Genomic DNA, 13,730 nt, shown 5'->3' on the forward strand with positions numbered 1-13,730 from the left:
ACCCGGAAGGGGCAAAAATAGTTATTAATTAATACGCAAAAAGTTATGGAAGTTGTTTGGTTGTTGGTGTCTTGTTATCAAATCTGTTGTATGATCCAGTGACCCAACTACAGAAAATGGCTGCTCCTATCAGCAAATGGAAAGGCTGTCAAAAGGTGTTGGCCCTCCTGCGCCCTAAAAGAAAATCACAGGCAACCCTTTGCGTTTTTAACCAAAAATGTCTTTAAACAAAAGGGCTAATTATAGATGAAACGTGCAACAATCGTCAATGGAAAATTTTATATGAAATATCAGCCAACGGTAAAGAAAAAATATACGTGGATGTGGATGTAATGAAATGCAATTATACTATCCTCATATATCGGAGTTAAGGACGGCATACTATTCATGAGAACCAATAGAGGTCGCCACTGACAAATTGCATTGTAAAATTATATCAAACTTTGAGAATGACTCCTGGGCTTATACAATCATTTTTTAGCTTGGTTTTTGAACATATAAATTCTACATACATTACTCTAGAGCGACTGTATAAAGGTTTTACTAAAAAGACAGTAATTACTACAATATTGCTAAAATAAGAGGGCACATTTCATATTTTATTTTAAGCAATTGTTGAATTTTAAAGTACAGTCGCTGTAAAACTGCTCCTCCTCTTTCAATATTGAAAGTTTTGTCATTTAAAACCCAATATTGCGGCCAGGAGTCATTCTCAAAGATTTCATTTTTAAAAAGTTACATCAATCACAATGGCGGCAAGCAGCAGTAGTGCAGCTATTTACTTCTAGATGTCGCTAAGGTACAACTTAACTTGGCGCGCGTCTGTAAAAAATATAAAGGAACTGCTGCATCCCATTATGATGTCATTGAGTACAATGAATGGTTGTTTGTCTAAACACGAGTACATAAACGCGACCTATGCCAACATTCCTTTCTCTTTTACTAAGATAAAATGACATTTGTGATTTGAATGTGTGTGGGCGACCCTCCAGAAAAGAAGACAGGTAGTTAAATCCGTTTGGTAATTTTACACGATTGTGCAACGCTGCCCTTATCCTATGTCTATCCTACGACGTGCATTTCCTAAAAATCACAGGGGTGCAAAAATGCATTTATTATCTTCGTTGGCGCAGAGACCAGATCTACTGTCCAAATTATCCGGGTATGCTCAGGGGTAGAGATCATGGGGGCGGGGGTGAATTTTCAGTAAAAAAATATGAATTGCCCCGAGTAACAATTTTTTCAGCACGGTTAATTTTTTACTTCACTGCACCCTCGTAGCGCCGCTCCTGGGCATCGTCTGTCAATTTCGAGAGCAGAGATGGACTCTACACCCCCAATAACCCCCGAGTAGGATTTCTCCCGCTTTTCATATAAGGAGCGATCAAAAAAGGATTGACAATCGAGTCGCCGATTTTCTGGGTAACCAAAAATTCCAAAGGTTGCTCAACAACAACTCTTTTTTGATCGCATAGTATGAAGTATTCGTGAAAATAATGATTACAAATTGTAGGTTTGACAAAATAAACAGTTGGTTGTAAATAAAGCAAATTCCCCTATGTATCCTTTAAATTCACCACGTCAAAGAATTATAAGAATATTGACAAATGAACGTCAAAAATTTTATTTGCGATTTCGACTGCAGAGCGAGAGCAGAAGGGCTAGGTATTTGAACAAAAAAACATGCCTTCAATTTGTTGAATAATCTCTGGTAATAGTGCATAATCTGTTTTTGCGTGTACTTTTAAATGTAATTTAATCTATGTCAACCAGCTGTTTTTTATCTCGTTAAAATAAGCAAAGGAATGTGCACAAGGTCATATGGAAGCCAACATGTAAAAGTAATTAAATTTAGAGCATACACAAACCAATTGTGTAAGTAGAGTACTACCTACTCGACACGATGTGGCAGCACAATTTATTTACTACAAAGATAATACTTCACTATCTTTCGATTTTAAAACATGCTGCGACCTCTGATATTTAATAGCTGAATCAGGGTTGCCTCATTTCATAACTGGTTCAATTTTTTAATTCGTATGCCGTCCTTAACGGCGAAATTCTACACATTGCGGAATCCCCATCACAGAATCGCCAATCGCCATAGATCCTACTACCACAGATAAAAGATTATCTGTGCTACTACACTAAAAGAATTGCCTTTCCTTAAACTCAATCGTTAAATTAGCATAGGTACTTGTCATGATTGCAATGGAGAAATTTGGAAAACAATTGAATATCAGGTTAACGACATATTCAACAGAAGCTTTTTCTAAATGTAACTACACGTTCAATTTTATTCTTGAGCAAACAATCTTTAACACGTAGCTACTCTCAATATTTTAATAATAGGGCTATTGTAAATTATCATATTGGATTAAAACGCAAAAATCCACTATGACGGCAAAACATCGTCGTTTTCCTAACCTTCTTTGCATACATTCCCTATCTCCGCATCTTGGAAGTGTACATTTTGGGGTTTGAAAGTCCCATTTTCTACCTGACAACAGTAGTATAACCTTTATCCAAAAGCGAGAAAGGATAGGCATACCACATCAATGATTTTGTTAGAACTCAATAATTACCGAGTTTTATACACCTCCAAAAACAAGAATGGTGCAATTAAGACACTTTCAGTCAAAAAAAGAACTGACCGACTATAAAACCACATTGAGTATTTGTCTGTCTTTATTGACTGAAAAATTTCCGCCTTAATCGACATTGCTAATTAAATAACTCAACTTTCATTATTTATTATTGACTTTTATTAAAGTAAATATACTCATCATAAAACTGCTAGTATCTTACGTAATCCCTTAGAGTAAACAATCCCTCGACTTCTGAAGATTAGGTACTCGTGTCCACAGATTTCTCCTACCTATTTCACTTTGCATATTTCCACCAAAAATGACGTCCTTTACGTACCATGCTATAATAATTCATTCGGCTGGCTAAAACTGATCGGAGCGCACATCACCGATAACAGCCATAAAAATTGAAAATTGTTTCTTTGTTTTTTGTGCAAAATTAGGCGTTATGTAAGTAGCCGGGACAATGGGGTGAGATATTTAGGCATTTTTAGCTTTTGCATTAACTCTATGTTTCTTCTTATACATAGGTAGGCTTAAACTTGCGGTGTCATCAAACTCATCTGCATAATTCCGAAGACAATACATAGGTATACTTTACATTTTAAATGAGCGCATTCTGTTCGTTTCCTGTGTTATGTATATAAATATTTGCCAAATTCCGGGCTGCATGCAGTCAGCACTTTTCATTTTGTCTCAATATAGCATGAGTCAACATTGCGCTTCTTGTAAACGGAGTAGTGGTTGTCAATAAAATAAATATTACCTACTTTCACGTACAATTGGAATAGTTTCTTAGTATATTTGCAGTATACTTCAAAAAGTCGTAAAAGTACTTTCGACTAATTGTGAAATAGATAAACACCTTCGGTTGCCGGAAATTCTTCAGTGTCTGGATGATGGTAATTGGAATGTTAATTGTTTACTTATCAAATGTCAATTAACTACGCAATTAACTGCAATGGGTGAAATTTGTTGCAAATGTGATAATTAGCGTAAATTTTCTTTTTGTATTCAAATTGATGCAACATATTGCAAACGTAATTTATTAGATGTGGTTTACCTTAAGTCTTTGTTGTATAATTTTGTGCGGTGCTCTTACAATTTTCCCGTGTTTTCAGGTATTGTGCGTGAATAGCCGAAGGATTGCAGAATAAAGAAGAAAATGTCGATTTACAACAATTCGGTTAAGAGATACTACGACTTCGTATTTACGGATCTCGCCGGTAAGAAATTTTTATACTATCCCACAATTTAGTTAATAAAACGATTTGTAAAAACAACGTAATCTTAAAATCGATTCTAAATACGCCATTGCGTAACGAGGAACTAATTTATTTTTATTATTATTGTCTCAATTAGTAAGGGAATAGTAATTTCATAATAAATTACATTAAAACCTCTTTTTACTTGCGGTTAGGTGCTTTGGTGATTAAATGGTTTTTAAAAAGACGTTTCCTTTACAGTAGGTTTCTGCGCGTTTATAATTGCTGGACCAAATTTGAATTCGGTATTACTTGAGCGTGATTGTGCGACATTATATAACATTAATCTTAAATTTGCACAAAATCTTTAACAAAGTGTAGCCGTCTGACCTAGACACAGATACTATTTATTGTAATACTTCACATGGAGAAAAGTACTAAACTCATTCAATTAAAATGGTTGCACTTTCTACTCATTTGCGCTTAATCTCACCGTTTTGCTCTAAATAAATATTCCCTAAAATTCTCTCCCTCGTTACCAACTATGTAATAACTATTTTGAAATTAAACAAACATTAATTTGAAGAGTTCTGTGGTAAAAAAAACTGAAAAATTACTTCGATTTGGTTTGCATTCTAACATTTTTAACCATTCGTTTTACGTTGAGGTTAATATCGTAATCATCATTAAACTGTAACAATTTTGTGGCCCTCTTTAAAAACATTCTAGTCGGAAGTAACTCAATTTTATGGCCTTACGTATTAATATGCTCGTTTTTGTCAAAGTACCTAAATTAGACGAATGTGTCCATTCTGAAGAAAAAAGTAATTAAATGAACAAATTCTTTAAATGTTTGAGAAAAATGGCAATCTGTGATTAATACAGTGCCAAATCAGGAACAGTTAAGATGGAAATCTTTTCAAGCGTTCAATCGTGCTACCATAAACTTCACCCTTTTGCCATGTAGGTATTCAATAACCAAAACGACCACGAGCAGACTCTTTTTTCATACCCAAATGTTCGTGTATAATCTTGATTGAATATTGTAGTGTTAGACACTCCGGCTTTTTCACAAGCATGGTCGGTTATTTTTCGAAACAATAAACACTGCCAAAACTTCCCAATGTTGTGGATCAGTTTTTGGGCGCTTTTGATGACTAAAATTTATACGCGACATAAGAAAAAAAAGACCATTCAATCAATTTATTTTCATAGGGCGTCTCCAAGTCCTCTTTAGAACACGATTGTACAATGTTTTTACAAGGCAACTGACATGTACCTATATGTGATAGAATATGTGATATAATATTTATATTTTGTTCTTTTGTAATTTTTAATGTATATGTGTGTTTTTTATACCAAACTTTCATTGTGATCATGTCAATAACGTTGATCAGAGACAATAAATTATTATTATTATTACCACAAATTACATTTTTATCTCTCTCATAATTTCTATTCCGTTGATTTTGTTTAGGTAGGTACCTTGTAATATAACCGCAAAAAATAAAAAAAAAACGTTTAATTCATTTTTAGAAAGACTCACTTATTTTTAAAATTAAACAAAAACATTAAACCTTCTATACCTTATGCTTTTTGATATTTTAGAAAGTAAGTGATATGTCTTTCGAAAATGGTCACTAGAGGTTTATTTATACAGGATGTTTTCACGCAAACCGTTACTTAAACATATTCAGGCTCGCATTAATAATTTAAATCTAGAAATTTGAATATCAACACATAGTTTTTGATGACCAATCGAATTAAAATATTTACATGATCGTTTCGCTTCCGGTTTTAAGCAATTGGTTGCTTTTCTTTTGAGCCCTGTACCTCTGACTCGGTTGATTAAAATTTTAAAAAGTCTTCAGTAATCAACAATGACTTGATGCTACATGAGAATAATTTAAATTTTGATCACCCTTCTAGAGGGTGCTTTAAAACTGATTGTCAATTTTAAAAAGTTGATTTTTTCTAATGAAACATGCTTTACTTTTTTGCACTTTCAAAAATCTAAAAAAAAACTCTACATCGATCATATACTACATTCTCTATTCCTATCTGTTATGCCTTCCGTTTTATTTTAGATTTTCTAGAATTCTGACTGTGACTATGAAAGCTTTGAAGTAAATCTGTTCGTAGGCTCGTCAAACAAGTCTTTTTAGGGTTATAATCTCGGTTATAATTGTTACCATTTGTTGATGGTAGTTTATATCACTAAATATGAAAAGAATTCTATTTTTTTTCAATACATTATAGGATCTCCAAATGAACGCCGTTGGAAGTCGCCTTTCGAATTTTCTACTGCATCAGTTTCATCAAAAGGTCTTTTCACCCTAACTTCCGGTTCTTCACGAGAAGCACCTGTGAAGTAAACTTTGTCTTTATATGACCCCTCACATTAAATCCCATTGGCGTTATATCTGGACATTTAGGGAGCCAATGCCACGGACCTCTAGCCCCAATCCATCTGTTTTCAAAAAGGTTCATCAAAGACGCATCATGGGTAGAATGAGCCGGCGCTCCGTTAAGTTGGATGAAAGTTGTTCAATGCAACATGATGGAATGTGTCCCCCTAAATTTAATGATTAATATCAAAGTTACGTTTGATTGGAATTTTTCACACACAAAACTAACTTTTCAAAATTTTGTAGCATACCATGGAAACAATCCCCGTTTTGTAGTATTTTTGCATTAAATTCGTACAAAAACTGAAGGCGCTAGCTACAGCTTGCAGCAATTGTTAAATTACGCCCTGTGTATTTCCATGTGGCAGGAGTCTCTCATCGGTAGACATACATTCAAGATTCAATATTGCGACTATATGTACATTATTGATTTTTTTGGTATTCTGTCATGTCCTGGTGCTTTCCTTTTGGGTAGTTGGTTCATTATTGTTGTTATCTCATTAGGTTTTATTGCTTTTATTTCATCTGGATTGGGAGGGAAAATTTGATTGACTTTATTTTCAATTAACTGTTGTAGTTGCAATAAGGGATATTATTGGAGTTTCAATTAGGTGTTGTGCGAATATTTCACTATAATTTATTGTATAGTTTTATAGTAGGAATAAAATGTGGTTCCTTTGGTATACGCTTAGTTGTGCGCTACATTGTCGGATCTTTCGGTTGTACTTGCAACTTGAACATGTTCTCTCTTTTCTGTACTCATTAATTCGATGTTCGTCTAATCCATGTTTTACTTGCCTCAGTCAAATATTTAACTCTTTCTTAACTTGTGGCTCTCTGGTTGTTTGCCGCAATCTCCTGGTCGTGTGCTTTTCTTTAATTAAGTATTGTATGTGTTGTGGTATAATGCTAGTGTGTTTTTGGGTGGTGGTTGATATCTTGACTGCTTGGTTTATTGAATTTAGTAAAGAATTGATAGCCCCGTTTTGTAACTGTGTTGGACATTTGATATTTTGCTGGAGCTTGTTTCGAAAGGTATTCCATTTTATTTTTCCCTTTATCAGTTTAGGACTTTGAGTGATAAATTGAGACTGCATTTCAAGGGTTATTATGACTGGCAGGTGATCAGAATCTAATCCAAGTAGCAATTTTTGGAAAATTGGACTGGGAAAATTGTTATGAAGGGCTATATCCAGTATATCAGGGTTGCAGTTGGATTGGTATAGGAATATGTGGTTTCTGTAGGGGAGGGGGGGGGGCAATGTGGACCTTCATCAAAGATCATTGAATATAAGCGGATCCCCTCACAGCAAAGTGAGTGAATTATTGTCAAAAATGTTTTATTGTCGGAATCTCATGAGTCACATTTTGAACTCGAGTTGAAAAACTTGCTTCTCTAGTTGTACAAATAACTATGTGGGTTTCTTTGTATTAGATGCTTTTTTGGGATATTAAACCAAACGTTAACGTGTGACATCTTGCAATGTAAGAAATGCAAAACGGTAACCGTCCATTTTGGAGTTTTTTGCAATTAGTCCGTGGGAGAATGGTCATAAAAGGTTTATTTATATATATAGCATTTGTATGCAAATGCTGTAAAATAAATGAAATCAATATAACATAACATCAATTTTTCCCTCCGTCGTTCCACGTGGATCTAGAATAGTAGCCATTTTACTATACTAGAACCACGTAGATGCATTATGTCTAGTTGTGCAAATATATTCTTTACGTAGTAAAATAGGGTCAGTGCCGAGGTTAAGTAATTCTGGCAAAAACTATCAAAACATATCACCATAACACTCCATGTTGTTAACTTAAGGTCAAATCAACAACACATCAGTCACATTGCGTCATAGTTCCGGCACCGAACTAACCTATCCGTTACAAAAATAATTATTCAGGCGCTGCCGCACCGAACAATGATGCAATTAAACTTTTTTCAAAGGAACAAATTTTTCCAGTAATATTAACATGACAAAAAATTGCCCCAATAGTCTTGTTTATATTGTAACGGAAATGCTCCAGACATGACGTCGCCTTTGGCGCTCTGGAATTTTCTACGCGCGCGATAGTAGGAACATTCGAGAATGTACTGGACTTACATTGCTTGCGTGTATAAATGGTTGCGGACCGAACATCGCGGCAGTCTACTATCGAACGAGATCGAGTACGGACGAAACATAGAGCGCGAAAAGCTGATATAAATTTCGAAGTGTGTGATATAAATAATCGATATAAATTGTACGGATTTTATAGTGTTTTAGTTTTGTTTAATAAATATTGATATAAATCGAACCCGAATTAATAAATCACGTTACAATATATAATTATGAATTTTTATCATTAACTTTTCCAAGCCAGGCTCCGAACCGTCTCGGATCCGGACAATTTAATATCGCGACTATATTTTGTAGTTTTCTGTAAAGAATTATGGACGGTGGAAGCGAATTGAACGACGAACAACAATTTATTGTTTCGGGTGGGTTTGAACAAACACGACGAATCAGTCAAAAATACTCAAAATAGTTCGGTGGCGGAACTGTTATTGACCTAAAAAATTATCCACCTGTCCTTTCACGTAATATTGTAATTTGGTTGAAACTTTTCCGTTTGTAAATCCAGCAGATGAAAAAAGTAATTCGAACAAAGTGAGGACAAGAAAACGATTTAAACCAAAAAAATTTTTTTCCTATTTTCCTTGTTATTTACATTAAAAAAAATAAACAAAAGATTAGTAACCTTACGTTTTTCAACAAGTACCTAATTCAGCCGTGCGCTTTTCTTTACGATGATTCCGTGTTCAACAACAATATAACTTGAGCATTTTCGGTTGAAGTGAGATCTTTTTTTAGATGGAACATGGAAATAAACTGTAAAAAGAAATATATTGATTTAAAGAAATGATTGCTTATTTGAGACACAAAAAGTAAAAGGTGTATGATCCATTTGATTGCACATTGTTTGCACATTAGGCAAGTGGATCAAAGAAAAAATTTTGAAGTGGCTAACTTCACGACAACCCTCCAACTTTGGAAAAATAAACTGATTTACGTCATTCATTGCACATTGTATATTTAGACAAACCTTAATTTTTCGTTTGCTATCTCCACGCCAGCTCAGCACTCAAAATAAATAATCAGGTTGTGTTTAATTTGATTGCATATGGTTGACTCATTTTTTTACAAAGCGATCGTGCTTTGTTCGTTCGCCCATTTAGGCACAGTTTCGTCTCTCACACTCCTTCGCTCTTTTTTTGTTGCCTGTATGTACCATCTCAGAGTATTAAATAATTGGATCAAAACAAATAGGCATTACTTTACCTTTTTGATCATCTTTTTGTTTATTTTATAATTATTGCAGTTGGCAAAAGTATTAGATATTGTTGATGAATTTACAAAACTACATAGTATCAAATATGCGTAATCCAATTCGTTAAATTTACAATCTTCATATCCATATAAAATTTGTCTGTACGTATCTTGTGACTAAACTCCTCGTGAACGGTTGGAAGGGTTTTCATGAAATTTTTTTATATATCTCTGCGGGTGATTTAGATTCACATTTGGGCCCGATCGGGTTTTTTTTAACTTCTTTTTTCGTTGTGCTATTTCGCGTAACGTGCTATTTTTACATTCTGTAAGCCGTACGATGTCGCGGGGGAAAATCTAGTCTTACAATAAATTCTAATACAGAAAATGGTGTTGCATATTTGCTTGGTCCAATGTGACATAATGTGACTGGGCTGGTATTATAGTCGCTGAGTAATACAAGTAAGTATACTTATATTGTATGTACTTGAAAGTAATATAATTTCCTGCATTTAACGGCGACACAACCAGTTCATTACACCAACTCTACATGTCTGAACGATAGTATTTCTTAAATATATGTATATGTATGTTATATTTGAAGCGTCTCGCGACGGACGACGTGAATTTAGTCCCGTGTAAAACAGTCACTGAAAAAATGAAATAAAATCCGAAACGTTACGCATAAGCAGCTGTACTGTTTTACTAATAATGGAACCGTTTTGAACAGAAATGAATCGCATTAAGAACATAAAAGTGTGAAGTACTGTTACGTGTTATGTACTGGAAAAGGATTAGGAGAAGTGCAGGCGACTGTATGTTAATATTCGCTTGCTCCTCAGTTACATCCTAGCTTCTGCTTCCCAATTATTTCTAGATGACGATTACAGAATAGAACTGATCGTAATTTTTACTATAATTTTATTATTTGATCAATATCGAGTACTATATGAACGAGGCATTGTGCAATAAAAAGAAAACTGATATCACCGTCCTCGCCTAATTAATAGCCTCATTACGGCGGTTGCAACAACATTTGATAATTCCACCCATTTAATAACTCCCTTTAATTGCTAACTTATGATAAAACTAAAATGTATAACTTTGTCTAACGATCTGTCATTAGTAGGTACTACTTACAATACAAATTCTTTTGTAATGGGTAAGTTACTAATTTTTTAATTCGACAAGAATGATCGAATCATCAAACACTAGGAACACAGTACAGAGGACTAAGAGCCAGGATTGGTAGATTTGAATTCAAATGATAATAAGAAAATTGGTAGCCTACTTAAATGCGTACTAAATCTAAGTAATATTCTAAGCCTGAATTGTGCTTTGTAAAATAAACATTTAATTAAAAGAGAGTGGCATAAATAAATCTTTACGATGTCCTAACAATTCTAAAAGCAAACATTATTGCATTATTGCATATGGGCATCGTTGTTCTACCTAAAAATGCATCTTCTTGAAAGGACGAAGAAACAAAATCCGCTCTACTTTGATTTTGCTATAAGGACTATACGTTGATAAATAAAACATAACAGTCTATATCGTGAATGGAATTTCGAAATTAAGATAAATTACTATTAACAATCCATTATTAATATTCTTCCTATTTGCTGTACAAACAAATGAAATTTCACCGCCTTGACATAGAGAAAATGTGAAAATTCGATATAAAATCATCATGATGCACCGTTTTTCGAAAGCTCAACGCCCATAATTGCCGATGCGTCTAATGAATACTTAACCATTGTTTGGCGATCAATGTTTCTAAATGGTTTGTTTTCAGATCCCCGCACCAACGATTGGCTCTTAATCAATGACCCGCTTCCAGGCTTAGCTATAGTAGGATTCTATCTATACTTTGTTTTAAACTTGGGCCCTCGTCTCATGAAAGACCGACAACCTTACGAATTAAAAAACACCTTAATCGTTTACAACTTTGTGCAAGTTTTAGTTAGCGTTTATTTATTTTATGAAGTAAGTCAACTATAGCAGCGTAAATAACTTAATCGACTGTTGAATCTCTTAGGGCATGGAAGGTGCTTGGTTGTACAGGTATAGCTGGACATGTGAACCCGTTGATCACTCGAGGAGCCCCCATGCCATGAGGGTAATTTATGAGTGTTGTTGCATTCCTGTTACAATTCTCTTTTAGGTAGCAAGAGGCGTTTACATCTACTTTCTTGCTAAACTCACAGAACTATTGGACACCGTTTTTTTCGTTTTAAGAAAAAAGAATGCGCAGATTAGCTTTCTTCACATCTACCACCACACAGTGATGCCCCTAGTTAGTTGGGGAGCCACCAAGTACTTCCCAGGGGGTCACGGTACATTTATAGGCGTCATAAACTGTTTCGTCCACATTATTATGTACTTCTACTACATGATGGCGGCCATGGGACCAAAATATCAGAAGTATCTCTGGTGGAAAAAGTACATCACCACGTTGCAATTGGTAAGATAACGACTACAAACGCGATATACTAAGCACACGCATTTTTAGTCCCAATTTTGCATAGCCTTCCTACACTCTATGCAACTGCTGTTCTACGACTGCGGCTATCCAAAGTGGACAATGTTCTTCACCTTGCCGAACGCAATCTTCTTCTACTACCTGTTCTCGGACTTTTACAATAAAGCGTATGCGGAAAGCAATAAAAAAAATGTGATTAAAAATGGTCACGCTAATGGAACTACTAATGGAAGCGCCAAAGAAGCTGGAGTTCTATCTAAAAATGGAGTGCTGTCAAAAAATGGCGTGCTGTCCGAAAATGGCATACTATCCGAAAATGGCCACGCAAAACAATCTTGATTAAATCATACTGTTTTATGCATGTAATAAAAGTTACCGATGTGTTTTCCGAACGCCGTGTTGAGAAGCATTTTAAATTAAATTAGTATAATAATTGTAAGATAATTTTGACATTATGCAAGATACCGAGCATGAAGGTTTTTGTACGCCTTTACTAAGATTTGTTTTCAGGTTGAGTAAGTGTTCTAAAGAGCATTATTGACCATTTCTAAGTAGCTCCCAGTAACGGTTGCTTTTGGATTACTATTGAGGAGTGGAGTGGACCTCTGTTTAAGAATATTATATGACGACCTACCTCCCCAAAGCGTTTTCCGTGAAAAAGCTAGTTCCCATTAGGCAAAAATATAGGAAATGATGTAGCATACAGCTAAAATAAAATGAAAAAGTGGGGGAAAATAAACACTTCCACTATTTGTAAGTGTTAGGTCATTATTAGATCATTTATTTACATCAATTAATCACTAAAATATTTTTACGATGGTTCTTTCGCCAGAACACTGAAAACAACAACTTAGATCATACTAAGACCACACAATGTAAAATGAAGTTCAATATTATTAATAATAATAATGTATATTCCTTGCTTTGTACAATAAAAATATAATTGCACTGATCAAAAAAACAAACCATCAAAACGTTAAAGGTATAGCTAGATCTAAAATGTTATTTCGCGAAAGTTTTCATCGCTACCCTTACACCCTAATAATGAGCTATTTAATGTAGACGTACAATCGTACAGGTCAGCACCTACCATTACTCGACCAGCTTATATTAGGCACAAGGAATATTTCGATCAGAGGGGAGTAGTCCTTCCAAATTTGTTGGATGAGAGGATATGGGAAGTTACACCATGGGTGATACCGAAAATAAACATAATAAAAGATCTCATAAGGCACAAAAAAGAAATTACAAAATGAGACACTTACCTGCAGGAATTTGAGATGATCCTTAGCCAATATCCATCATACCAAGTAATATATACGGACGGATCAAAAACTATAAATGGGACGGGTAGTGCCATAGTCACCGAAGGTGCAGCATATAAGTGGAGATTGAATACCATATCGTCCATCCATTTCGCTGGACAATATGCATTATGGCAAGCGGTCCTGTATTGTTCCATGATAGTAGCAGGTTCATAATCGTCACCGATTGCGCTAATATATTGCATGATCTTACGGAAAATTATTCACATAACGCTATGAATATAGTATGTCAGTCTGCCTTAAATAGTATCCTCGCACAAGGGAAATTACTTACGTGTATATGGGTTCCAAGCCATGTGGGTATTGAAGGCAACGAGCAAGCGAATAGCGCTGCCTATCAGGCGGCACTTGTGGAGCAGGTGGAAGTTAATCTTGCTGCTCCATATGACCTCGGGAAATACATGAAAAACG

At 34.9% G+C, this 13,730-nt stretch overlaps 1 protein-coding gene across 4 annotated transcripts; it reads left to right on the plus strand.

Moving 5' to 3' along the window:
- Positions 1–2,841: 2,841 nt before the first annotated feature.
- LOC116160173 (elongation of very long chain fatty acids protein 7-like) lies at positions 2,842–12,433 on the plus strand. Of its 4 annotated transcripts, none has more exons than XM_031473309.1 (7): positions 2,842–3,059; positions 3,119–3,178; positions 3,710–3,814; positions 11,308–11,498; positions 11,551–11,631; positions 11,677–11,976; positions 12,025–12,433. In XM_031473309.1, the coding sequence occupies exons 3-7, from the start codon at positions 3,754–3,756 to the stop codon at positions 12,331–12,333; spliced, it is 942 nt and encodes a 313-aa protein (XP_031329169.1). In that variant the 5' UTR covers positions 2,842–3,059; positions 3,119–3,178; positions 3,710–3,753; the 3' UTR covers positions 12,334–12,433. The 4 variants fall into 4 exon arrangements, with proteins under 4 accessions (XP_031329169.1, XP_031329170.1, XP_031329171.1 ...); XM_031473310.1 differs by having other exon boundaries at positions 2,842–3,038; XM_031473311.1 differs by lacking the exon at positions 3,119–3,178 and having other exon boundaries at positions 2,842–3,038.
- Positions 12,434–13,730: the final 1,297 nt, after the last annotated feature.

Source organism: Photinus pyralis, unplaced genomic scaffold, assembly GCF_008802855.1.
Source record: "Photinus pyralis isolate 1611_PpyrPB1 unplaced genomic scaffold, Ppyr1.3 Ppyr1.4_LG1, whole genome shotgun sequence".
Taxonomy (NCBI): Eukaryota; Metazoa; Arthropoda; class Insecta; order Coleoptera; family Lampyridae; genus Photinus; species Photinus pyralis.

Coding starts and splice junctions, on each gene's coding strand:
- LOC116160173 (XM_031473309.1), top strand. CDS start 3,754: ATGTCGATTTACAACAATTCGGTTAAGAGATACTACGACTTCGTATTT. Junction 3,815..11,307: donor CGTATTTACGGATCTCGCCG/GTAAGAAATTTT, acceptor GTTTGTTTTCAG/ATCCCCGCACCAACGATTGG. Junction 11,632..11,676: donor GGAGCCCCCATGCCATGAGG/GTAATTTATGAG, acceptor ATTCTCTTTTAG/GTAGCAAGAGGCGTTTACAT.